Source organism: Dysidea avara, chromosome 9 (assembly GCF_963678975.1).
Source record: "Dysidea avara chromosome 9, odDysAvar1.4, whole genome shotgun sequence".
NCBI lineage: Eukaryota > Metazoa > Porifera > Demospongiae > Dictyoceratida > Dysideidae > Dysidea > Dysidea avara.
In genome coordinates this window covers 20,807,281-20,834,112 of record NC_089280.1, presented here as the reverse complement: position 1 = coordinate 20,834,112, position 26,832 = coordinate 20,807,281, and the positions used below count along the sequence as shown (strand labels likewise).

Here is a 26,832-nt window from a genome sequence, read left to right as displayed (position 1 = left end):
CAGTATAATATTATTATGTAGATTTGGGGGTATCGTATAGTAGGGACCACAAAGGAGTAGGTGTGGCCCATGAAATAACTTCACCCAAAAGCCAGCCTCAGTTTTCCCTGACGATGATGAGGCAGTATAGTAGGGTAGCTTACAGAGTGGATAAAAGCACCATTTTTGGTATACAAGTTCTTTGTGGTGTATACTTATCAATATTAGAAGGGGTGCCCACCAAACCTAGTTATGTGTGGGCTGATAATGAAATGGCCATCAGGTAGCCCCAGTATAGTACATTCACGGTATATCATACACTTGAATATGGAGTGAAATACACTTACATACATAGCCAGTCTTTCTATTTTCTATTTTGCATTCAATATGTACAGGCTTGTCAAATGAATTAGCAAATGGCACTGTAATTTCACATGTGTGCAATTTGAGTAGTCGTCTTAGACCAGTTATGGCAGTTAATACCAATGTTTAAGATGCATGTTCACAACTGCTGCTGTGGTCAATGCGTTAACAGGCATTTGGACTATGTAATACACAATTTTTGTCTTAAGCTACAGTGTGTAGCTCATGCACACAGTGCAGTTTGGAGATGACTGTTAACATAGAGAAGACTACTCATTGCAAATTACATACGTGTAAAAGATAACTTACACTACAATTCATTTAACAAGTTTGTACATAATTATTGAATGCCCAATTAAAATAGGAAAACTAACTCCACATTCAAGTGAATGACATACCATTAATGTAATATGCTGGGGCTACTTGATGGCTATTTTGTTTTCAACCCACACATAATTAAGTTTTATACATGATTCCCAGCACCTTTTAAAGTTCAACCAATGTAAGAGATTTATAATTAGTATTGTCTTTATGATAAGCTAGTTTAAAGATGCAAGGGTAGATTGCTCAATTCATTTACTGAACAACCTACCCTTGCATCTTTAAACTTATTCTCGCCAGCCAGCCTGTAATTCTTCTTTTGTCATTTGGTAATCTTTTTTTCCAACCAAATGACAAAAGAAAAGAATACAGGCTGGCTGGTGAGACTACTTTGAACTAGCTCATCATAAAGACAATACTAAATCTTTCACATTGCTGAAAACTTAAAGGTACTGGACTGCTGGGAAAGATGCACAAAATTGTCTAGAATCTAGACAGCTTTCTTGGATGGCTACTATAACTACACCTGCCACCAAATATGCATTCTTGCTTTTTCGCTGAAAACAAGTTAGGTTATAGAAAAGAGTCTGTAGCATATAGCCTTTTTCAAAATTGCCTTAATATTTTAGAGAATTTGTTCAGCACCAGTGCCTAAGCAAACTAATAAATTATATCAATGTTTGAGCCACAATTGGCTATAAGAACTAATTAGATGCATTATACTACAATATGATTTTTCAAGCATTTGCTTTGCATTGGTCTGCAAACTTTTCCTGTGTCTGCATGCTGTATTATTACCATGTGTGGCATATTAAGTGCCACAGAGCCACCACCACTTTAGAATAGATCATTGTGATACAATGTTCACTAGTAAACTATGCTAGTAAACTAGTTTGCATGGAGGATCATAAGTTCTGAAGTAACCACATGGACAATTCAATCTGTTTACTACTTTGCATTTCAAGTACCTCCACTATAACCGATGTAAGTAAATTGCAACACAATACATAAAGTTTTAATTAGCATACTGCACATATGTGCAACACACAATGATCATAATTATGCTTCCCTTGTTTGATGAAAATTTGTAGGTTATTCTGGATTTGTGTATCATGATTTGTCAGTTGGACAATATTGCATTAGAGTGTGATTTACTCCAACTACGTAATTCACAAATAATCTCATTTAGAAATCCAATCTGTTTTCGAGTGAGACGTACACCTTCTCCAACTCCGACTGGTAAATACATCACTGTATGTTAATATATTTTAAATTGACAATGCTTACAGAGGTAACTGCTACAGCAACTGTTACTACAAGTGGAGACACAGCAACTATTACATTGTCCACTGTACTGGTTGAGGTTCGTTTAGCGGATGCATGGTTGATGACAAACGGGCTCGAAGATGAAAGGTCATTAAATTGATATGATGGAGTGTCATTTGTTTTATTTCTAACTATAAAGGTAAATCTGGTGATTCATTCTCTAAGCTAAAACCAGGAAAACATACTATTGAAGTGCAGTTTACTCCTCGTGGATCAACCAATGTCATTACCATACGGCCTGTTAATTTAAACAGCTAGGTAATCAAGCTAGTAAATCTATGGCTGCGTGCAATGTATGTCACTTCTAAGACTTGTATCTAGTTGCTTTGGCTAATCATGTTGTTTACATTGACCACTCTGTGTTGACTAAACATTTAACTAAAGATCAAGACACACGGCAGTGTGTCGTACGGCCCAAGAAGCCGGCGCACCACACCGTGAGATTTTCACACCTTTGTAGCTCCGTGATCCCTTATCCGATTGAAACCAAATTTTCTGCACAAGTGCCCGCGTGGTAGGGGAGTCTACATTCCAAATTTAAAGAAAATCGCTCCAGCCATTTCCGAGATACGAGCGGCCAAAATTTGGAATTTTTTTCTTAGTTTTTTCTTCTACTTCTTTTCGCACATTTTGCAAAATCCGCCATAAAACACGAATTCGTACTCCAATCGGACTGAAATTTGGCACACTTAAAGGGCTCATTATGGCGGATCTCAGTACCAACATTGGTAGGAATCTGATGAATATTCGCGTAGTTATAACCGATTATTCGCGTAAAGAAAGGTCGAAGGTCTGTCACGCCTACAGGGTAAACCCTTTGAAGGAATGAGCTGAAAATTGCTATGTAGATGGAGTAGTCATAGCAGGAGTGCTTTTTGTGGTTTGAAAAGAATCAAGATAAAGGCCATCGAGATATGACACAAAACCCAACCTGTGTCATAATTACGCAATCGATTTTTATTAATTTAAAAAAACTATTAGTTTTTACGCCTACCAGGCAAAGCGCTTAGAGTAATGAGCTGAAAATCTGTGTGTAGCTGGAATAATCATCATAGAAAGTCCTTGCAGTAGTACAGAAGAATCGGATTACAAACCACTGAGTTATGATTCGAAAGCCAACTAGCTACGTGTAGCAAATGCGAGATCGAGATACTCTAATAGAACAGTCACCCTAATAGAGCATTCAGCTACGTTTATAACTTAATCCATTATAGAATTATATTACATTGCAAGTTATTCTGTAGGGAGCTCAGCTACAAACAGTTAATCTTATAGATAATTCAGCTACAAGCAAGTCACCCTGTAGAGAATTCAGCTACGAAAAGATCACCTTGTAGAGAGTTCAACTAGAAGAAAGTCAAGAAGTCACCTTGTAGAGAGTTCAGCTACAAAGAAATCACCATGTAGAGAATTCAGCTGCAAACCTGTAAAGATATCACCTAGATACAAGTTACCCTATAGGGATTAGCTACAAACAAATCACCCTGTAGAAATATGTGTAGAAAACAAATCATCATGTAGACTAGAAACAAGTCACTCTGAAAAGAGCTCAGCTACAAACAATGAGAGTTTCAGCTACAGTACAGTTATGTATAAGAAGCAGGGCCGCCCAGAGAAATTAAGGGGCCCAGGGCAAAGAATTAAAGTGGGGCCCCAGAGACAAGGATGTTTCCATTCTGAATCACAACTTCACCCAAGCTGTAAGTCTAAGACCAAAAAAAAAAGTCATGACCTGCTGACAATGACAATAGCTACCCCTCACAACCATATCTCCTTATCTATAAGCTTGCTACACTGCTCCTCTGAAGAATACTGTGACTGCTCTATTAGAGTATTTATGTTTGACTGCTCTATTAGAGTATATCGATCTTTTAAACAGGTAGTCAAGGGGCCCTTCGTGGGGCCACTTGGGGCCCCTTTCAGGCTGGGGCCCGGGAAAAATGCCCCAGTTGCCCCCCCTGTAGGCGGCCCTGATAAGAAGTCACCTTATTACCTACAGTATGTGATTATCATGCATTGTTAAATATAGAAATATTTTTAATCAGACCAAAAGCTGTACACAACATTTCTTCCTTTGTTCCACAATTCCTACAGAAAAGAAAAAAAAGACAAGTTAAAAGGAAGCACCAAAGCCAGTTTATGGCCGGCTTTGTGGCTTGCAATACAAAAAGAAGTGATATCTAAACCAAAACAGCCAAGCTGTAAAAAAAGAGTGCGGCCCTAAAAAAGGCTAGGGATGAAAAAAGATGTGAAATCCAAGGTGGCGGACAAGAAATGGCTGTGGTGGAAAAATATTTAATTACGACAATTCAGGTGAATTTGGTGCCGAATCCTAGTGGAGGAGGCAATGCAAATTCACCTGAATTGTTGTAATTAAAATTTTTGCCATTAACCTACCATCACAGCGATTTCTTGGCCACCACCTTGGATTTCACATCTTTTTTCATCCTGGCCTTTTTGAGGGCCGCACTCTGTTTTTACAGCTTGGCTGTTTTGGTTTAGATTACCTTTACAGTAATAATAAATTTATGTCTCCAGTCGGTGGAGGCATACTGACAAAGATTATGACTCCTTTTATTTACTTAGTTACTGGCTTTAGCCAAAGGATAGCAATTGAAATGTATCTTCCATACCCTTATTCCTGATGGACTAGCAAATGCACAAATTGTTACTGCCAATTAGTCTTTATAGTGTAAAGGATTGATGATGATTTTTCAGTTTCTATGTTCATAGTGGTTTTTCGCCGCCTTAACATCCAATAAACAAACTATAGGTGTACAAGACCACAGAATGATCAAACACTTAACTTTCATTGGCTATAGGGATCTAAACTCTGTAGTTACCTTGTTCTAATCTCAATAGAAGATCCTTGTCTGTGGGGCAATTACAAAACATGACAATTATGCACCTGCAACATTAGAAATTCATGGGCATTTAGTTGGATAGTATGTGCCTATATAGGAAGCTTGTTTCTACTACTGTAATTAACATTACATTTCTCATGTCACAAGCAGTTGTGAAGTTACAACAATGAGCTGTAGTCAAAATTAACTATATTTCAGGGTACTACAGAAGTTAGAAACCCTCAGGCCTTATAGCAAGAGTTCATAATAGTTATTGTAAGTGAACTCTTGCTTATAGTAAAGCCCTTGCTTTGCTCAGATGCCACTACATAGGGCCTTCCAGTTACTAAATGCCATAGAAGCCTGTGTTTTGAAGTCTATTATTTTATCATCATAGTATGTAGCTTGAACTGTTTTGCATGTTTTTTTCTCCAGAAATGCTCTTTGCCATGACTGGCTGGTATCAAATAGCTGGAAATGATGTGCAGGTCTTCTTCAACACTACTAAAGCAGCTACATGTACATGCTAACTTAGCAGAATGCGCCCTGCACCATGTAAGAATGGCTAACTATTATTTTTTTTAAATATATTAATTGCAAAAACCTGCAGGTATGTCGGGATATGCATTTCAAGATGTTAACACTGGCATGCAATCAATACAACTGATGTGCAGGACAAACACTCATCCTACAATGAAAGAAACCCTGACACTTGGTCCATTCATGGTCGTGCCACAACCCCCCACTCGACCACCATCTCCCCCACCACCACATGTAATAGCTAGTGGAGAAGTAGTCAACACCTGTGATGTACGACTAACATTCAGTGCTAACATGACAGTTACATATCTGTGTAGAGTTAATGGGGGACCATGGGAAGCATGTGAGTTCCTCAAGTGTGTACGTTTACTCAGAATTATCCATTAATATTAGGCTTTAGTGGTAAAGTGCTTAGTGGAGCAATCAGGAAGGAACACAATAGAAATTGAGGCATCTGTTGTAGGCTTTCCTGGAGTTAAAACAACCGTACGCAGTAACATAGATCTGACAGGGCAAGGTACGTAGCTTCAGATACACTGAGTCTTAAAGTGTTACCTCTCTACCTGAACAGGTTGTCCGTTGTCTATCTATTGTCCAACGTGCAACCCAACAGTAGTTGGTAACAATTTTACATTTAGGTTCCAAGCAAACAGACCTGATGCAAGGTTTTTTTTGTTCATTGAATGATGAAGACCCAAGCCCATGCAGTAAGATATAGTTGTGTGATGATAATGTGATCTAAACCAAAACAGCCAAGCTGTGAAAAAAGTGTGCAGCCCCCAAAAAGACCAGGATGAAAAAAGATGTGAAATCCAAGGTGGCGGCCAAGAAATGGCTGTGATGGTAGGTTAATGGCAAAAATTTTAATTATGACAATTCTGGTAAATTTGCGTTGCCTCCTCCACTAGGATTCGGCACCAAATTCACCTGAATTGTCATAATTAAAATTTTTGCCATTAACCTACCATCACAGCCATTTCTTGGCCGCCACCTTGGATTTCACATCTTTTTTCATCCTGGCCTTTTTGGGGGCCGCACACTTTTTTCCCAGCTTGGCTGTTTTGGTTTAGATATCACTTCTTTTTGTATTGCAAGCCGCAAAGCCAGCCATTAACTGGCTTTGGTGCTTCCTTCTAACTTGTTTTTTTTTTCTTTTCTGCAGGAATATTGGAACAAAGGAAGAAATGTTGTTAACAGTGTTTTTGTCTGATTAAAAATATTTGTATATTTAACAATGAAAGATGATTCGTGACCTGGCCTGTGAAAATAAGGCATGTGGGCACAAACTACACTCCGTCACTCTCCAGGTCATATCTCAGTACTGGAACAGACTGTTTGCATTCTGTAACTGGAATCATAAAGCCAATTAACTGCTTACTGAGAGCTGAAAATTGCAGTGCCATAGCATAATGGTACAAAAAGTTATGAGTGATGAAAGTTTGAAAACGTAGGCAAAATCATGTGCCCACATGACCTATTTTCGCAGGCCCAGTCACATTTTGTTTCCACACATATTTCTATACAGGGTGATTTGTTTGTAGCTGATCCCTATAAGGTAACTTGTATCCAGCTGATATCTCTACAGGGTGACTTGTTTGTAGCTGATCTCTCTACAGGGTGATTTGTTTGTAGCTGAATTCTCCACATGATGGTTTCTTTGTAGCTGAACTCTCTACAGGGTAACTTTTTCTAGCTGATCTCTCTACAGGGTGACTTGTTTGTAGCTGAATTCTCTACATGATGGTTTCTTTGTAGCTGAACTCTCTACAAGGTAACTTTTTCTAGCTGATCTCTCTACAGGGTGATTTGTTTGTAGCTGAATTCTCTACATGGTGGTTTCTTTGTAGTCGAATTCTCTACAAGGTAACTTCTTCTAGCTGATCTTTCTACAGGGTGACTTGTTTGAAGCTGAACTCTCTACATGATGGTTTCTTTGTAGCTGAACTCTCTACAAGGTAACTTCTTCTAGCTGATCTTTCTACAGGGCGATTTATTTGTAGCTGAATTCTCTACAGGGTGGTTTGTTTGTAGCTGAACTCTCTATATGGTGGTTCTTTGTAGCTGAACTCTCTGCAAGGTGACTTCTTATAGCTGAACTATCTACACAGTGATCTTTTCATAGCTGAACTCTCTACACAGTGATTTGTTTGTAGCTGAACTCTCTACAAGATGATTTGTTTCTAGCTGATCTCTCTATAGGGTAACTTGTTTATAGCTGAACTCTCTACAGAATGGTTTTTTTGTAACTGATCTCTCTACAGGGTGACTTGTTTATAGCTGAACTCTCTACAAGGTGATTTGTTTGCAGCTGAACTCTCTACAGGGTGGTTTTTTATAGCTGAACTCTACAAGGTGACTTCTTCTAGCTGATCTCTCTACAGGATGATTTGTTTGTAGCTGAATTCTCTACAGGATGATTTGTTTGCAGCTGAACTCTCTACATGATGGTTTCTTTGTAGCTAAACTCCTTGCAGGGTGATGTGGTTGTAGCTGAACTCTCTAAAGGGTGATTTGTTTGTGGCTGAACTCTCTACTGGATGGTTTCTTTGTAGCTGAACTCTCTGCAAGGTGATTTCTTCTAGCTGATCTCTCTACAATGTAACTTCTTGTAGCTGATCTCTCTACAAGGTGATTTCTTCCAGTTGATCTCTCTACAGGGTGATCTGTTCATAGCTGAATTATCTGCAGGGTGATTTGTTTGTAGTTAAACTCTCTACAAGGTGATCCTTCTAGCTGATCTCTCTACAGGATGACTGGAACTCTCTACAGGGTGATTTGTTTGCAGCTGAAATCTCTACATGGTAGTTTCTTTGTAACTGACTTGTCTATAAGGTGATGTCTTGTAGCTGATCTCTCTACTGGATGACTTGTTTCTAGCTGATCTCTCTATAGAGTTATAACTTTCTCTATAGAGTTATTACATGTTTGTATAGCTGAACTCTTTACAGAGTGGCTTTTTTGATTGATTGCTGAACTCTCCAGCTACACGGTGACTTGTTTGTACTACAGAGTGACTTGTTTGTAGCTGAACATTGTATAAAGTAACTTGTTTGTAGCTGATCTAGATGAACTCTCTACTGGATAGCTTTTTTGCAGCTGAACCCTCTATGCAGTGACTTGTTTGTAGCTGAATTCTCTACAGAGTGACTTTTTGTAGCTGAACTCTCTACAGGTTAACTTGCTTGCAGTTGAATTGTCTATAAGATTAACTTTTTGTAGCTGGACTCCATACAGAATAACTTGCAATGTAATATAATTCTATAATCGAGTAAGTTATAAACGTAGCTGAATGCTCTATTTGGGTGACTGTTCTATTAGAGTATCTCGATCTCCCATATGCTACACGTACTTGGCTTTGGAATCATAACTCAGTGGTTTGTACTCCGATTCTTCTATACTACTGCAAGGACTTTCTATGATAATTATTCCAGCTACACACCAATTTTCAGCTCATCGCTCTAAGCGGTTTGCCTGGTAGGCGTGAAAACTAATAGTTATTTTATTCATAAAAATCGATCGCGTAATTGTGACACAGATTGGGTTTTGTGTCATCATAGATAATAGACACCCCACCTATTATCTATGGTGTCATATCTCGATAGCCTTTAACTGGATTCCTTTCAAACCACAAAAAGGCACTCCTACGATAGTTACTCCAACTACATAGCAATTTTCAGCTCATTCCTTCAAGCGATTTACCCTGTGGGCGTGACAGACCTTCGACCTTATTTTACGCAAATAATCGGTCATAACTCTGTGAATGTTCATCGGATTCCTACTAAACGTGGTACTGAGATTCGCCTTGATGAGCCCTTTAAGTGGTCCAAATTTCAGCCCGATTGGAGCACAAATTCGTGTTTTATGGGGATTTTGCAAAGTGTGCGAAAAGAAGTAGAAGAAAAAAAACAAAGAAAAAAAAACAAAGTTTGGCCGCTCGTATCGCGGAAATGGCTTAAGCGATTTTCTTCCAATTTGGAATGTGGACTCCCCTAGCTAGCCGGCACTTCTGTAGCAACTTTGGTTTCAATCGGATAAGGAATCACGGAGTTACAAAGGTGTGAAAATCGCGTTTACTTTCTTCCTGTTAATATACTCACGGTGTGGCGCGCCGGCTTCTTGGGCCGCACAACACACTACCTTTTATTATTATTATTTATTACAGGTAATTTATAAGGCTAAACAGCCTGTTACACCTGATCAAAAGGTAAAAAAGTACAAGTAGACTAATTACATACATTTATACATAGTGTTAGATGAATACTGGTCAATCAATTTCTTAAAATCATCAACTGATGCTGCACATGCATACTACTTCTTGGGGTAAATTATTCCATGGTTTAACAACTCTTCTTGTAAAAAATATTTCCTGGCATCTGTTCTTGAAAAATATTTAAATAGCTTAAATGTATGACCTCTGGTATGGGTAATGGGTGAAAAAGTAAAAAAATCAGAATAGTCTACCGAGTGTCTTGATCCAGGCATGCTACAGGTGATGAAATGTCATACACCATTATGAGGAGAAGAAGACAACAAAAGTTTACAGTAACAGCTGGGGAAGGGGATGATGATACCATCAGTAAAGAGATTACTTTTCGATCAAAACACAGTGAGTTGCCTTTATCCTTGATATGCAGATGACAAAATAATTAACACATTTCAGAGAGTGATCATGACATTGTCAAATTTACATATGTAATTCTGAAGTGATGGTCAGTGGTACAGCAGCTAACTTACACTTTATATCTGATGATCCAGAGGTAACATTCACTTGTAGGCTGAATAGAAGATCAACTGATGATTGTAAGTACACGGCATAATGCCAGTTGGGGAATATCAGTAGTTAAATTGAACACTTTTGCAAGGTACTTCTTCACTGCAGTTGACAGACCTACCAGAAGGATACAACAAAATGGTCATCACGCCAACATGTGGAGGAACTGCACGGGGTGAACAAGAGGCAATAACTTCTACATTTATCAAAGTATACTGTATCTATCATACACTACGATAGTAGTGTATAGTAGGGACCACAAAAGAGTAGGTGTGGCCCACAAAATAAAATCACCCCAAAACAGCCTCAATTTTCCCTGATGATGATGAAGCAGTATTGGTTAGGTAAAACTAAGCCCAAAAGAGCTTTCAGATCGTCCTGAAACGCTTTCAACAAGTTGCTACGGAATTTTAAAAATAATTTATTTAACAGAATTTTCCACTGACTGATTGACTGACTGACTGACTGACTGACTGCCTGATGCCTTCAGATAAGTGTAGCTCAAAAGTAACGGCTAAGGCTATGGGCTTGATTTTGTCACTGCTCGACGTTGCTTCAGCCCGAGAGGTGCCTTTTGGCATACCACAGTAAGTACAATGCATTCTTCATGGACTTACCAGTGTCCTCCTTTGTGTCCCATTCAACTTTGCTGACAGAGAAAAGTGTCAATTTGGCGGTAGCACGTGATGGCTTCCCTTCGTAACAGAAATCGTCCGTACTTCTCATAGTGGCTGTTTTGATTGCAGAGGTGCTTTTCAAACAGTTCTTGATTCGTACTGCTGTGTAACGGGTTGAACATAGCTGACAACGAAGCATAATGGATACTCACTTTTCAGATGATAATTGATATAACTGGGGCGCGCGGCATCATTTCTTCTTTCGGTATGCATGGATTGCAGAGACGCTTTTTGAACAGTTCTTGATCCGAAATGTTGTGTAACAGGTTGAACATAGGCTGACAATGAAGCGTAATGGATAATTCACTTTTCAGACGATAATTTATATAACTGGGGCATGCGGCGTCATTTCAAATGCGGTATGCATGGGTTCACCAGTCATAACAATTATTTACAAAAAAAGTTAACAAACAAGTACACAGAAAAATTTGGAATTTTCAACTAGAGTAGGGATACTGTACTGTACTATTAAATCACAGTAAAACAATAAGAAGTGTTATATCCCTACTGTGCTCAAGATACCATTACAGTAGGGATATTACACTTCTTATTGTTTTATGTGATTTAATATCGTGTACTACTCCAGCTTTTTTCAGTACTTTTTATCGATGTGCTATGGTCCCTACTCTAGTTGAAAATTCCAAATTTTTCTGTGTAGTTGTGGTTGTATCAAGTCATCGAGGCAACCAAGTCAACTACCTCCATAAAGAGATATTGAGGTTAATTTTTGGCTTAACAGGTTATTTGACTCTGAGCCGTTAACCTGTAAAACTAAATGCTACATCTAACCATGTTACTACCATATTAATATCACTGATGATAGCTATGCATTAGTAATTGTATAACAAAATAATGTCAACAAAAGAATTTTATAAAAACATAATGGTAGATTACATGATGCATGAAAGTTTATTCTTCCTGCAAAATGAAAATGTAACTTATTCAAATTCTTTGGTGTTCACTTACAAACTCAAGACCCTAGAGCCAAAAAAAAGTAGAGGAATCGACAATTACAAGTCAGCAAAAATGTGACTGCTTTAGTAGAATTTTTAAATCTGTGATGGTAAAGTGGTTGCCAGTGGTACTTACACTTTACATCTGACGATCCAGAGGTAACAGTCACGTGTAGACTGAATGGAACGTCAACCAGAAATTGTAAGTATACGACAGAAGTCAGTAACACACATATTTACAGATACTTCTCCACTACAGTTGTAAGACCTACCTGAACATACCAACCTAGCTACATGTGGAGGGACTGCACAGGGTGAAAAAGAAACAATAATGTTATGGTCTAACTGGACAAGTTATATAGAATTACTTTGTACCACAGTATATTAACCAAGAACTGTTTTCAGTTGGAGGAAATGGCAGGAAAAAAGGTGCCTGCTGTTCTCAGTCAACCTGATTGTCTGCATGGATGACATTTTCAAGGCCAGATGTAAACACTGCCACAAGACAATATCAGGGTTACATCTAAAGAGGTACAGGAATACATAGAAGAACCTGTAGAGGATGAAAAGACCTGTACTGGAGCAAACATTTTGGTAAGTATCCAAACATGGCCCAAGCAACAGCAACCGTACTAGGAGTTCCTGCATCATCAGCTCCTGTGTAGAACAGTTGTGTTGCAGGACAGTATTCAGGCCTGAGAAACGTAGATGAAACATTTCACCAATAATGATGGTTCATTGTAATAATAAATAATTAAGACAGTAAATTCACAGTTGTGTTGATGCAAATTGTAACCTTTAATTTAAGTAAGATATCAAGCACTTTTATAGTGCTTCATTTTGTAATTTAGTTTATTGAAGCATTTGTGCTTGTACTTGTGCTTGAGATGTGCTTCAAGCACTTCACCTAAGTGCTTGACACATGTCTGGAAGATTTCCTATCATAGTAAATCCAACACTGCAAACCTGATACTGAAAATTAAATTTACCCTATTATATATGCTGTACAGCAGAGTAAGTAATTTGCCAATGGTGGTAAGGCTTAAGGGATGGCCATATTTGTTTTTGTAAGCTAAAAAAAACTTGCAAGATCTTCTGGCTAAAGTTCTTTCTGTAAATTGTATTTTTTTTGCAAAACTGGTATTGAATTGACATACTGAAATTTGCCAAAGGTGGTACCTGTATACTTTAATAAAAGTGACAGGTGCATAGCTATAAAGAAGCAACTATATGAAATTGCTCCCAACTTTAAGCCAATTATTCTTTAATTTTTACCTGTGAGGGCATGTTTCCAGTCCTCTTAGCAAAAGCACTCGTAGACCGTGCAAACCTCATAAATTGATTACAATGTGATTATTTTATTTGGTTCATATATACTATAAATTCTGTTCTTACACCTCTGCTATATGCATGTTTGCATGTATGGAATGTACACACATTAAAACTGTACAAACAAATATAGATGCATGATCCTCTTATTACAAAAACATCTTAAACATAGCAGATATCTACAAATGCATACTTAAATGTGCACAAACTTAACTAGAAAGAACACACTGTCGTTTCTATGGTACTGACATGTACTAGTAGCATTGAAGATAGCTTCATTGGAAATCAAAGTGTCATTTCTGTAAACTTCCTTCATCAGTGATATATAACGCAAATTAAAACTTCCAGACACTGAACGATGGCTACTGTCACTTATCTGGTTCAACAACTTCAATTCAAATCTTAAATTATTCCCACTACTTTTGGTACTACTTCTCTTGTTGATTTTTTTCCCAGCACATATGTAAATGGACAGATGGATATTTTTGCCAACACCCCGACCAGCAGGGACCAAGTGGAATTCTACATGTACAGCTGCATTATATGATGTTGGATTATCAAAGTAATAATTAGTTGTCCATTCAGTACCTTCTTTTATCATTTCAGTGTAATTTATCAGTTTCACTATCTGCAGTGGACTTTCATCCCATTTGTTAGTTTTTGACACTTCAAGTTCTTTTGCCCAAAAAAGATTATTGAAAAGCATATCATTAATAAACTGTGTCTTTTGTTCCAATTGGGCCTCCAACTTGCTAATCTTTGCATCAAACTGTGCTTCCAGCTTAACCATTGCTTCAGTGTTTACCTGATTTACGCTATCAAGTTTTGACTTTGTAAGTAACAGATGGTCTTCCATTTTTTCTTTCTCATGAAGCTTCTGGTCTTTGCGCATAACCTTAGCCTCACAACCAACATTGTTATACTCACAGTGAACCATCTCCAATGGGCATACCTCCTTGTGCTCATTTATTTTCTCCCGTGGCATGCTAGATTCTTCACAAGCATTAGGACATTGTAGAGGAAACTTGGGACACTCCTCTTTGTGGTCTCCTTCAGTGAATTGATATTCTCCTTTGATGTGATAATACTGACATTCACTCTCACGACGTGGACACTCAGTCTCAACATGACTGATCAAATTTTGTCTCTGTAAAACTGTGCTACAATGATTGGGACATTCAACATCTTCAAGTGGGCAAGTATTTCTGTGGTTCTCCATGTCCTCACGAGATATGTCAATGACACTGCAGTTATTTGGACACGGTAATGGAAACTTTGGACACGTTTCTTTGTGCTCACTCTCAATAAACTGGTGCTCACCAGTAATACTGCAGTACTGACAATCAACCTTACGTTGTGGGCATGCCTGAGCATGATCAGGTAAGTGTCGACGCTCAAATTCCTTTCCACACTGATTAGAACAGCTAACGCTTTCAAATTTACAACCTGTACTATTCTGAAGGTGCTTATCAATGTCATTTACTTCTCCTTGCCACTCACACCCTTTCTCCTTGTAGGTACAGTATATGTGGAGACTTTTGATTGCCCGCTCATTTTGCTTATTTGGACAAGCCAAAAATGGTTTTGTTCTACACATTGGACATGCAGTTATGTTTTCAAAATGGAAACGCTCCGCTGGTTTCAGTTTTTTAATACCGAGACCTGCAAATAGTGCCGGCGACAACTTGGCCGGCGCCGGTGGTTCCTCTATGCACGTCTTACAAAATGTGTGACCACAGCACACACTAAGATAAGGTTCTCTACTCAGATGGTGACAAATTTTACACAAATACATGTCTGGCGGAGTCTCTACGAGCTGATAATCATATCCGCCCCTACTCGCTGCAGCAGTGCCTTCAACCATCTTTGCCATCAACTCTACTCAGACCCAATTAACTTCTTTTTGTAGACACCAAGCTTCCTGATATCGAGCCTCCTCCATACGACGGCTCTCCATAATGGAACACGTGACCTCGAATATTCGAATATGGCGTCTAGAAGAGCTCCACGAGCTCCTGGGACTGAGACCGTGGATATTGTTTGTGGGACTTTACAAGTAAAGTTATTAACCGAAGACTTATCCTGTGGGTCCTGTCCTTGTATTCAGTTGGGTTCTCGTACCATCTCTCCGTGTCAATTTCAACGTGAGGCAGGCAAGGCCTCTGCTAAGATCTGGAAGGCCATTATTATACACTACGGGTGCGTAGTATATAATATCTATGCTTGGATCAGCCCCTTAGCCGATTTTTTGAGACGTATACCAATCATTCTGGAAAGCGGTGTTGCCGCTTTGTTGTTCCGGTGGATGATTTGACTCGCTCCCCTTCTCCTGCCCTCCCTGGCGAGGTGGAGAATTCCCTTTCAAGAACACTCGACCCTACCCCTTATGAGTCCCCTCGTCCTCCTGACTTATATTTATATTGACTCGTCCTACTGCTCTAGAATTAATCCATCATCCTGAGCTTCCAGCTTTTCCCCCTGTTGCTGAGCCAAATTTTACCTGGGGTGCTAAGGATGCAGCTAGCTTTTGTGATGATTTGAATGCTGCCTACAAGGAAGTGACTCGGTGCCAAAGAAATGTGTTTGACACCTCTTGTGGCTCTGCTGGTAAAGCCTTTGTGTATGAGCTTGCCAGATTGTCTTGCAGTGGGTCAGGTCACTGCCCTGGAGTCCATTACTCTCAAGGCTGTATTTGTGGCCAGCTCACTATTGTTACAGCGTACATGTCCTCGTGCCAAACCAACTGGTAATGCAAAGTGATTGGGGGAACGTCTTGTTTTATGGAAGAATGGAGATATTTCTGAACTTCTGCACGAGGGAAGAACAATCCAAGCCCGTTTCATGTCTAAATATGTTGCCCGGAAGAATGATCAATCATCTCATGTTTTTTGCAAAGTTGATGTTTGAGGGAAGGACAAAGGCTGCTCTACAACTCCTAGCTAGTCAGCACAATGGTGGGGTGTTGAACTTGGATGATAAGGCAGATCCTGGCCCCATGCCCATTCTGTATGGGATGTTCTTAAATCTAAACATCCTCCTGCTCAACCACTTCATTTGAACTGTTTATTACCAATCCCCCTGTATCCTACCCTGTTGTGTTTGATGCTTTAAATGGTTGTGTTATTCGCTCTGCGGCTCTGCAAACAACTGGTGCTGCTGGCCCTTAGGGAATGGATGCCCGCTGCTGGAGATGACTCTGCACTGCCTTCTATTCGGCTTCAAGTGAGTTGTGTATTGCTTTGTTTGCTAGACACATTTGTTCATCTTTTGTCTCCCCAGATATTCTTGCCCCTTTTGTAGCTTTTGTCTGATTGCTCTTGACAAACAGCCGGGTGTTTGGCCCATTGGTGTGTGTGTGTGTGTGTGTGTGAGGTAGTGAGGTGTCTGGTGGCCAAGGCAGTTTTTCTATCATTAGAGAAGATATTATGATGGCTGCGGGGCCTTTACAACTTTGTGCTGGACAAATAGCCTGTGTGGAGGCTGCTATCCATTCTGTGCGTGAGTTATTTGTTTGTGAGGACTGTGATGCCATCCTGATGGTTGATGCAAGTAATGCCTTTAATTCCCTGAATAGAGTAGTAGCCTTGCACAATGTGAGACAGATTTGTCCCCTTTTTGCAACAATTTTAATCAATATATATATATATATATCGATCCCCTGCTTGTTTATTCGGGAAGGTATAAAAGCCGGAACGGAATGGAACCGGAACGGAACGCACCCTCTCCTTTAATTATTTTTTATTGTCATAATTACATTTTGTGTTCATTTTCTACATATAGCTACATGATTTCACCTCAGCTGAATCCTATCGTTGACTTCTACACCAACTGCATCAGCGATAATTTATCATCTCCAAAATTAATAGTGATGACAGCTACCTTATCGACGAGTATGATGATTCATCGTATCCTCCTTTTCCCGATTGTGGCCATAGACAACATAATTATACCATACGTACCTTTAATATGGCTAGTCTATGGCGGTAGCAATACGATATCATTTCATAGCTATAATGTACGAGACTCGAGATCGATATCATTGTACTTAGCTATTGCACTGTTCAAGCTAGATTAAATTAGATAAACTGCACAGCACTGCATACAAGTGTGTGATTCATACAATTAACAACATTGGAGGTACAGTACTGAACTCGGGTTCGCTAGCACGAGGCTGTCGGCTACTTCTACAATCTCCACTTAAGTTGTAGCTATTCAGTAGATTTTGTTGCTTTAAGTTTGTATCTTCACTTAAGTACGTCAAAGTCTATCATCGCTGTTGTCTATCCGTCGTCACCAAAATGCAACTGAGCAGGGCAGAACGTGCTACGGTCACGTGCTATTAGCAGTGCACTATTTGGAGATGATAAATTATCGCTGATGCAGTTGGTGTAGAAGTCGACGATAGGGCTATAGGATTCAGCTGAGGTGAAATCATGTAGCTACATGTAGAAAATGAACACAAAATGTAATTATGACAATAAAAAATAATTAAAGGAGGGGGTAGCGTTCCGTTCCGGTTCCATTCCGTTCCGGTTCCGTTACGGCTTTTATACCTTCCCTGTTTATTCATCTCTGGAGAGGTTTTAATGTCTGAAGAAGGTACTACACAGGGTGACCCCTTAGATATGTCTTTGTATGCCTTGGCAACCATTCCATTGATGCAGCAACTACCATCAGGAGTCGAACAAATTTGGTATGCTGATGATGCTTGTGCTTGTGGGAAACTAGGTGCTTTGTGTGAATGGTGCCTTTGTGAGTTAGGCCCTTCTTTTGGGTACTTTGTCAATGTGGCCAAGACTTGGCTGGTTACGAAGGATCATTTGTTTCAAGACTCTATTTCTTCCTTCAGTGGGTCTGGTATCAGAGTTACCAGTAATGGCCGTCCTTATTTAGGGGCTGCCATAGGTTCAGAGAGTTACATACAATCCTTTGTTGCTGACAAGATCAAGGGCTGGTCTGAAGAGATTGCTGTTTTGGCTAGATTTGCGGAGAGTCAGTCCCATGCTGCTCACTGTGCTTTTACACATGGTTTGTCGATCCATTGGATGTTTGTTTCTCTGACTGTCCCCTTTGACAGTGTGATCTTTCAACCTCTTGAGGATGTGATTCGTCAACTGTTTATTCCTACCTCATCAGGCTGTCCACCGCCTTGTGATAATTTGCGACAATTGTTTGCTCTTCCTGCTCGTCGGGGAGGCCTGGGTATTTTTATTCCAACTATCACAAGTAACAATGAGTTGGCTGCTTCCCATCATATTGCTGAGCCTCTTTGTTTGTGCATTCATGGCCGTTCTAAGAGCTTTATTGAGGCTATTTCTTTCCAACAGTCTAGAAAATCTTCTGTGTGCAAAGCAAAGTTAGACACTTACTCTAAGACTTCTTCTGAATTGCATCAGCAGTTGGAACCCACACTGCAGCGTGCAGTAGAGCTAGCATCTGTGAAGGGGGCTTTAAATTGGCTTATAACTCTCCCCTTGAATGAGCATGGTTTTGCTCCACGTAAGTCCGCCTTTCAGGATGCCCTGGCTTTGCGTTACAGTTGGCCTCCCCTCCATACTCCAACTCTTTGTGCTTGTGGGGCTCATTCTCTGTGGATCATGTGCTCTCTTGTCCGAAGGGGGACTACCTTCCCTTCGCCACAATGAGATAAGGGACCTCACTGCTACCCTTTTGACAGAGGTGTGCTCCCAGGTGTGTACTGAACCAGAACTGCAGCCCATCCACAATCCTGATGAGTTCCATTTTTCCACCTCAAATACTCAAGAAGGGGCTCGCTTGGACATTGCCATGAATGGTTTTTGGGGTAGTCGTTCTGAGAGATGTTTTACTGATGTTCGTGTTTTTAATCCGCTTGCCCCATCTAACAGTTCTTCATTGCTTTCTTCTACCTTTAAGAAGCATGAGAATATCAAGCGTCGAGCTTATGGTCAGAATTCGTGAGGTTGAGCATGCTTCCTTTACACCTATCGTCATGTCGGCAACAGGGGGGTTGGCTCACGAAGCCACAGTTTTCTACAAGCGTCTGGCTTCCCTCCTATCAGCTAAGTAGGGTGATGAATACTCAGGGTTGGCTTCGGTGTTGTCTTGGTTTTTCTCTGCTCCGTTCGGCTATTCAGTGCATTCAAGGTACGTGTTCATCCATTGGTGCTTACACTAGGGTTCCACCACCAATGGATTTAGTGCAAGTGGAGTCCTGCTTGTCAGAGTAACATGCTGGCTGCATTACTCTGTTTTTCTATTGTCTTTTACAGTTGTCCAGCATGTGCCTTTCTTTGTGCTGGGGGTGGTAAGCAAGGGCAGTCCATCAAGCCTGGGTTAAAAAAAAACTCCATACGACGGCAAGTACGACACATTTATGGGAAAGAGGCAAAACAGGTCATGCTGAAATATGAGGGTGGGACCATAAACTTACCGGCACCCACGTGAATCGGGGCGCGTGTATAGAAATATGTCCGTCTCATTGGGGCGAGCCTGAGTGAGCCCCACAAATCGGCAGTAGTCTCATACGTCCGACCGGAAGTCTGACCATTCCCGAAAGTTTATGTAACGAACACGGACAGCCCCACACTGGTAGTTTTTTTTTTAATATATATATATTTTTTGAAGATATAAATTAGAACATACAAATAAACTGTTTAACAATTTAATCAAAAACTGGTAATAGTCTCGTACGTCTGACCATTCCCAAGAGATTACGTAAGAACACGGACAGCCCCACACTGGTAGTGCTCAACTGTATGTATGACCATACCCTCTCCTCTGTATGGCAAGCAATGTGTAGATTGAAGAGCTTAGACAAGAAACGTTCAGAAGAAGAGACAATGATAGAGGCAGAAGACAAAGAGAAACTTCTGAAGAAAGGAATACAAGTAGGCATTCCAGCCCGACTTTTAAATTTTGGAAAAACGGGCTTTTTATATGCTCAATAGATAAAGAGTGTTAATTGCCAATCTCAGAAATATATAGTTTGTTGGGTTGGAATTAGCTACTTTGGACATTTTAAAGGGAAAAATGGCACAATTGAATCAGGAAGCCATCTAGCAATATGGACTATCTTGAAACTGCAGTTGCCTCTAGCTGTAAGTTTGTACATGTAATGAGAGTAACTTCAGGTCTTATTGGATCTCAGCGATCTTTGTATGCTTTGTGGTGAGCAAGATATGCTTCACCTACTGCACACTTCTCAATGGTGTATATCCATAGGCAAGTGACTATCTCAAGTTGGTAAAAACATCAAGTTAACAACTTATAAAGGTAAACAACTAAAGTGGAGGTGCCACAATGATGCAACAATACCTAAGGTGGAGTTGTGGTTTCAATTATGTCATTGTTATGCTGACTTTGAAGTGGCTACACTCAGAGCTCTCAACTCTCACTCATTCTGCGGGAGTATCACGCATTGGAGCAAAATCTCACTCTCTCACTCACAACACCTCTAAACGCACGCATTAATCTCTCTGACTCACAGCATGAATCTTGAACCAAAGCAGCCCGTTTCTTAGCATCATGTGATCACTCGTAAGGGTGCACTTAATTATATTGTAGTATCTGATTATATTGCAGCTTGTATTCATGAGTGTAATTATATTTACATATGTTAGGGTTGTTCAGCCACCAACCATCAGCAGAAGCCATGCATGTAAACAAAAAGTCTCCCATTGCCATCATTGAACTCACTGCATGCACACACCTTATAGCTAGCTAATTAACTGACTTCACATTATTTCTTTAACATGCAATTATTATATAGCTACTAAGTCATTTCCATGCTGTAAAGTTATTCTATGTATTTAGGTCATTATCTGTTATAATCAAAACAGAGCCTTGTCATAAATGCAGTCCTGCAGAAGCGGTACTCAAATCTGTGAAGAAAGCAGCATTAGAATATAACAGGACACACAGCAGCAAACAATGAATTATATAATAACTATGTATACATTATATGCAATAATATAATCCCTTTATGTATGTGATTAAAATCTGTATGATTTTTGTCCAAAAAAAACTTTCGATCAAAATTGCATCTGAGAATGTCTTGAATTGCAAACTTTTCTCATACCCCAGACCACCTAGAAGTGAAATTCTTTGCATTTAGGAGTGTGATTAACATACTGCAGGTGAGTCTCCTCTACATAATCTCACTCATTTTCATACCAGTCTCACTCATTTTCATACCAGTCTCACTCATTTTCATACCAGTCTCACTCATTTTCACGTATGTTCTCACTCAAAGTGATTTCCACCAGTTGAGAGCTCTGTACACTTTTGAGCTGATGACACAGCCATCAGAAAATTGCTCTAGAGATGAAAAATCGCTAACCCAAATGAAGTAACTATGCACTGTAAAATAACCACCAGTGATTACCTTTCACCCGACAGTACGTTTTAAAAGTATTCTACATAGAATACATTACGAGGCTTGAAAAGATTACAAAACAACACAAAACTTACTTATATGTAACGTGCACAATAAAACTAAGATTTTCATGATGATCAGCGTGTGGACAAACCCCACAGTGATTTTCATCCTCATTGGAGCTCGGACGACGGAGCAATCCCAAGTTAAACACAAGTTGTCATTTTGTGCCAGGATTCTATTGGGGAATATACGGAGAATTTTTTAATTTAAAAATCTCGGATACTGGAATGCCTAATACAAGGTTTGTTTTTGGCACGTAAACTAATCCTCGAACTAATCATGTAGCTAGCTAGCTGTCACTTCACGACTACAGATTAGCTAGACGCAGAGAACGCGATAGAAACAGACGTGCTGCTATGTCTACAACAGAAAGAAACGAGAGCTACAGCTGAAGAACAGATCGTGATTGATTAATGCACCTATCAATATTAAGCCCCACTACCCCCCTCCCGTATGGGGTGCCATTTGTCTCAAAACCCCAAAAATTGAGATCTAAACTAAATATCGTTGATATTTACTAAACATTGACGACATTTAGCTAAACATCGACAACATTTGCTAAATATTGACGACTTTTGCTAAACATCGATGATATTTACTAAACATCGATGACATTTACTAAACATCGACGATATTTACTAAACATCGACGACATTTACTAAACATTGATGACATTTGCTAAACATCGACGCCAGGTAACAATTCACTTGCTTTTGCGTTTTAATTTTCTGCGAATCCTTCAGTATAATAATATTATAGGCGCTTATGCTTGTAAATACTAATTGCTGATTAGCTGCTTGTGACTGTAGATGAACCATCTATGGTGCTATGCGTGACTCATTAGGCTTGTTTTCATTCGGATGAGTCCATGACCCTCAGTTAATGGAAATAATTGCTGCGCATTTATTAAAATCAATGTTGCTGTCATTGGCGACGAGAGGAACTAATCTCATCTGTAACTAAGGATGTGAGGTATGGAGTTACCTTTTCAGTTGTAAATGTGACAATTTGTAGACTGCACATGTTTCACTTTTCATCCCTGGGTGCCAATACTCTCAGTGATAGCATTATTGAATATAATGCTGTCCGCTGTCACTGGGAGCGGCTGAGTATAATTATTTAGTTGTATGAATCAAGTAGTGTTTTATTTAGTTGTTTATTAATACTTTACAGGACTGTAATGCACCTATCAATGTAATTCCCGACTACCACTGATACGGGCTGAGGGTAGGGGATGGTGGGGGAATTGATCGCTAAATTTCTCCCACATAGTGGGGATCTATCTTCACTAAAGAAATTCACTCAGACAGCAAAGGTGTGTGCTTTCAGGTAAATTAGGAAGGAGTGTCTCGGGTACTAGCTACTACGTTCGTACTAGAATCCACTCGAACTAACTCATCACTAGACCAACGCCACACAACCGTACAAATCCCCTCCTAGCCCCAGTATTCCCGGGGGTACAAGTCGAGACTTGGTCGTGGTTTGCATTGCCAGTACATCCCCAGTAGGTGGGGAATTGTAATTTTCAGTGATGCAAATCCCCACCTTCCCCCACCTCAGCCCGTATTAGTGGTAGTCGGGGATTACATTGATAGGTGCATAACAGATCAATACACAAAATTAAACTAATAAAATAGCTTGTTGTAATATTCATATGAATCTCAGGAGGCCGCAATTTGAGTGCTCTTGCCAGACCAGTACTTTTTATTTAGTCAAATTTCCCGACCAAACAATATAATATGGACTTGCCTGCAAAGATGAAATTCTGAGATCATTTCAACTTGTCAACTAGCTACACACTAGAAATTTGCTGCCTGGTCTCCCAACTCAAAGGTAGAGCAACTTGTTAAGCTTGATTGTCAGTTTTGCATTATTGGTTGCATGCTTTTAATTCACCCTCAAGGAATTTTAATATTGGTAACTTTGATCAATATACCCTAGTAGAGCAGTCAATATTAAATTACTCTGATAGAATCATCAACATTATAGAGAGGCAACAGGGATAATTGAAGAAATTTATTTGCTATAGAGTCATCCATGTAATTTATTTTATAGCAGATACAGTGGAACCTCTCTTATCCAGGTAGTCTGGTATACTCAGAAATATCCGTAACTGGCTAATATAGTAAAGCTAACTGTTCTGCAATGTTACTATTGCTACTATACATTTTAGTGGGTAGAAGGGGAAGTCACTACAGAGCATTCGTGGTCACTCCCCTGGGTTGTAAATTTTTTTATCACCTAGCAACCAAGTGGTAGTTAGAATCAACAAGCCACCTAACACGTAAACATCTTATTGTCAATAGACTACAGGCCACATGCATGTGACTAATTTGGACTGTCTGGGCCTGGATAAAAGAGGTCCAGATAAGGGAGATTTCAAAGTTATTTCACAGGTCCCTTAGTCCTGTAGAGCAATGTGCGAGTCAGAGGCTGTACAGTTGAATTACAAAGTGCAAAATGATTCCAGTTTGTGTCAGTGAACGCCTATCTACTGTATCAGTGTGAAAAGTTTAAAGTGAATGAGAATTTTTAATTAATACTTGGAAAGTACTGCTTCTACCTTTTGCTACCCTGTCAGTACTCAGCAGCAGGCTGCTACAATTTTCAAAGTCAATGGCAATAAATCATCACAGTTTTTTCCCAGTTTTAAGAGAGTCAACAATTTTCAAACATGAGACATATTGTGTGTAAATCAACAGCTATAATTTCAAACAGCTATAGTGCATTTTTTTTACATCTGTACAGCAAACTGAAAAACACACATGTGCATTGTGTGATGTCACTAAAGTCTAGCCTCACTACATTATGTTTTTTGTTTTCTTTCCTTTTTAGTTGTCTCCTGGTATATACTCACAAACTTGATGCGGGAATTCTGACAAATCACAAAAGAAACCCAAAACAGTACATTTCTGAGCTCTGACTGTGGATCATCCATAGCGAGTTGATGAGCAACTGCATACTAGGTAGGCCTACATACGAAGCAAATACAGTGGAGTAGAATCTTACACTGACACTGCACCATTTAGTAATATGCTTAATTCTTTGTTCCACTACTTGAGAAACTTTGGTAATGGTGAAATTGATTGTCACCAAAGATCTGCTGTAGTGATTTCAATGGTTGCATACTTCATACTATTTTAATTAATAAAAGGTTAAACATGGTAATGTTTAATATCAGTACAAAATGTACACATGTGTAACTCAGTAGCTGCCAAGCACAGATAAGATGTGCTTTATTACAAAAGGCCATCTAAGAATAGATGTAGGGGTGCTCGAACACTTTCTTTTTACTGTGTAGTAACTACAATAGGAAAGTACTGCTATAAGCTACAGGTGCACTTGTATTTTATAAACGCTAATATTTAAAAAAAAAATTAATGTGCTTGTGCCAATTATGTTGGTATGATTGTATATTAACAGGCTAGCAAAAGCATCAAGTATTATGCCAGCATATAATACAAGATTTTAAAGCAATGTGAATGTAAGAAATACATGCAGCAAAACATGAACACACTATGCATAATGCTGCATTTGATATCAAATGTACAGTACTCTTATTTTTACAGTTTTTAGCTGATTTGATATACTCTAATAGAGCAGTCACAAAATATATTCTAATAAAACAGTCAGCTCTCAAACACATTATTTAATTGTAGGTGATGGGGCATTTAGAATGTAACAATATCCTCTCAACCAATCAGTTTGGCTTCCACCAAAAACCTTCTGCTGATCTTCAACTACTATTAACTGTCCATGACTTAGCATCCAGTTAAATGACAAAACACAAACTGATTGCATACTGCTGGATTTCAGCAAGGCATTCGACAAGGTTTCCCATAAACTCCTACTGTTAAAGTTAAGCTACTATGGAATTACCAGAGAGACAATTAACTGTATTTGGTCTTTTAACCAACCGTAAATAGTAAATTTTTGTGATGGTTCTATTTTAGAAGCTGTCAACGTTACCAGTGGAGTACCTCAGTGCTCTGTATTGGGCCCCTTACTGTTCTTGTTTTTATATATGACTTTCCCAGCTGTATTAAATCTACTTGTCACCTAATTTGCAGATGACTGTCTGTTGTATCGTATTAAGACACGTACAGATAGGTATCTTTGGAATAAGAAGGTCAATAGCTAGCTAGCATTCACAGTACATTAGTCACCTTGCATACCATACGCAAGGAAATTTTGACAATAGAAAAATTTAACCAAATTGATGAATCTATTAAATTCATCAAACTTAAGTTCGTAAAATGTCTTTAAAAGTACAGGTTTTGTCTACAATTCTTTCGTCAACATTTTATTCATCAAATCTGCTGAAATGTGAATTCGTCAAATTTTTCTTGCATCAAAATTTCCTTGCGTATGGTACAGCAGTGTAGGTAAAGTATACGAAGTGATGCATACACATTTTTAAAATGCTGTATTGATGTCCATATGAAGATAGTCTTGTGTATATATAAGACTGATTTTGTCACAAATATTTATTATAGTATGATAATAGTACATCACTGCACTAACAGGAAACAAATCTAGGTCGGCATATAAAAGTGTAAAAACAAAATCCAAGAATAGGATATGGTATCAATGAGACAGCAACTCATTTGCGGCCATTATTATTATTATTATTATTATTAATGCTTTACAATGCAACATACAATTACAATTATACATGTGTAGGTGGGTATAGATGAAGAAAAAGTTGCATTGATGGTCTGCCAGCAACCTGTGCTGGCAGCCGGGAGTTAATTAAACTTATGTAGTAAAGTTAATTGTCAGTACAGAATCATAGCACTTGCTGCATCTACAGCAGTAATGATAGGTGCAGGGATTGTCAGGAGAGAAATTTGTGGTGAAATGTTGCCATAAATAGTTCTGAATAGTAGCTTTGATGACTGGTAGGGACTGGTTGATGTCAATGCAAGGTAATTGGTTCCATATCCTGGGAATTCTATTAAAGTAAAAGTTTCTGGCATAGTTACTATTAGTGCGGACATGATTTAGTTTGTTAGTAGACGAAGACCTGGTGTTGGAAGAGCTAAATGATATGTAGTTGTATATGTTAAATTGAGAAGATGGCTGTTGTAAAGCTTTGACAAGGAACATAATATCATAGAGATCGAGCATATACATTAGAGGTAAGATACCTAACCGGAGTAAGCGTGTTTTATAGTCACTGACATAATCAGCTAGAATGAACTTGGTGGCTCGTCTTTGTACTTTTTCAAGAATAGTGGTATCTTTGATCATATAAGGATTCCACAATTGTGAGCAATAAGTTAACTGAGATCTCACTAGAGTTAAATAA

The 26,832-nt window shown here is 39.0% G+C and overlaps 2 protein-coding genes and 1 long non-coding RNA gene across 11 annotated transcripts in view; 2 read left to right on the top strand and 1 right to left on the bottom strand.

Moving 5' to 3' along the window:
* The first annotated feature begins 1,796 nt into the window (after nt 1–1,796).
* On the top strand, nt 1,797–12,724 carry LOC136265620 (uncharacterized). The gene is made up of 11 exons (XR_010705626.1): nt 1,797–1,902; nt 1,953–2,128; nt 5,268–5,387; nt 5,443–5,715; nt 5,766–5,889; nt 5,944–6,079; nt 9,535–9,576; nt 9,851–9,978; nt 10,033–10,172; nt 10,235–11,975; nt 12,033–12,724. It is a non-coding gene; the product is annotated as an uncharacterized lncRNA (long non-coding RNA).
* A 387-nt stretch (nt 12,725–13,111) lies between these two features.
* LOC136265618 (TNF receptor-associated factor 4-like) lies at nt 13,112–15,104 on the bottom strand. Its single transcript, XM_066060505.1, has one exon. It carries the CDS (start codon nt 14,973–14,975, stop codon nt 13,296–13,298), a length of 1,680 nt encoding a protein of 559 aa, XP_065916577.1. The 5' UTR covers nt 14,976–15,104; the 3' UTR covers nt 13,112–13,295.
* The window catches only part of LOC136265619 (uncharacterized), a 40,801-nt gene continuing 29,043 nt past the window's right edge, over nt 15,075–26,832 (top strand). For 4 of the 9 annotated variants that reach the window (XM_066060508.1, XM_066060511.1, XM_066060509.1 and 1 more), the window contains exon 1: nt 24,357–24,487. Coding sequence is in view for 3 of the 9 variants with exons in the window: in XM_066060514.1 (XP_065916586.1) it covers nt 24,469–24,487 (19 nt within the window). In the remaining 6 variants the exon portion in view is untranslated. Of the gene's footprint in view, nt 16,325–16,517; nt 16,601–22,270; nt 22,494–22,561; nt 24,488–24,944; nt 25,006–26,832 lie in introns of those variants that run through there. The other 5 variants (XM_066060514.1, XM_066060507.1, XM_066060513.1 and 2 more) reach the window with 4 other exon arrangements.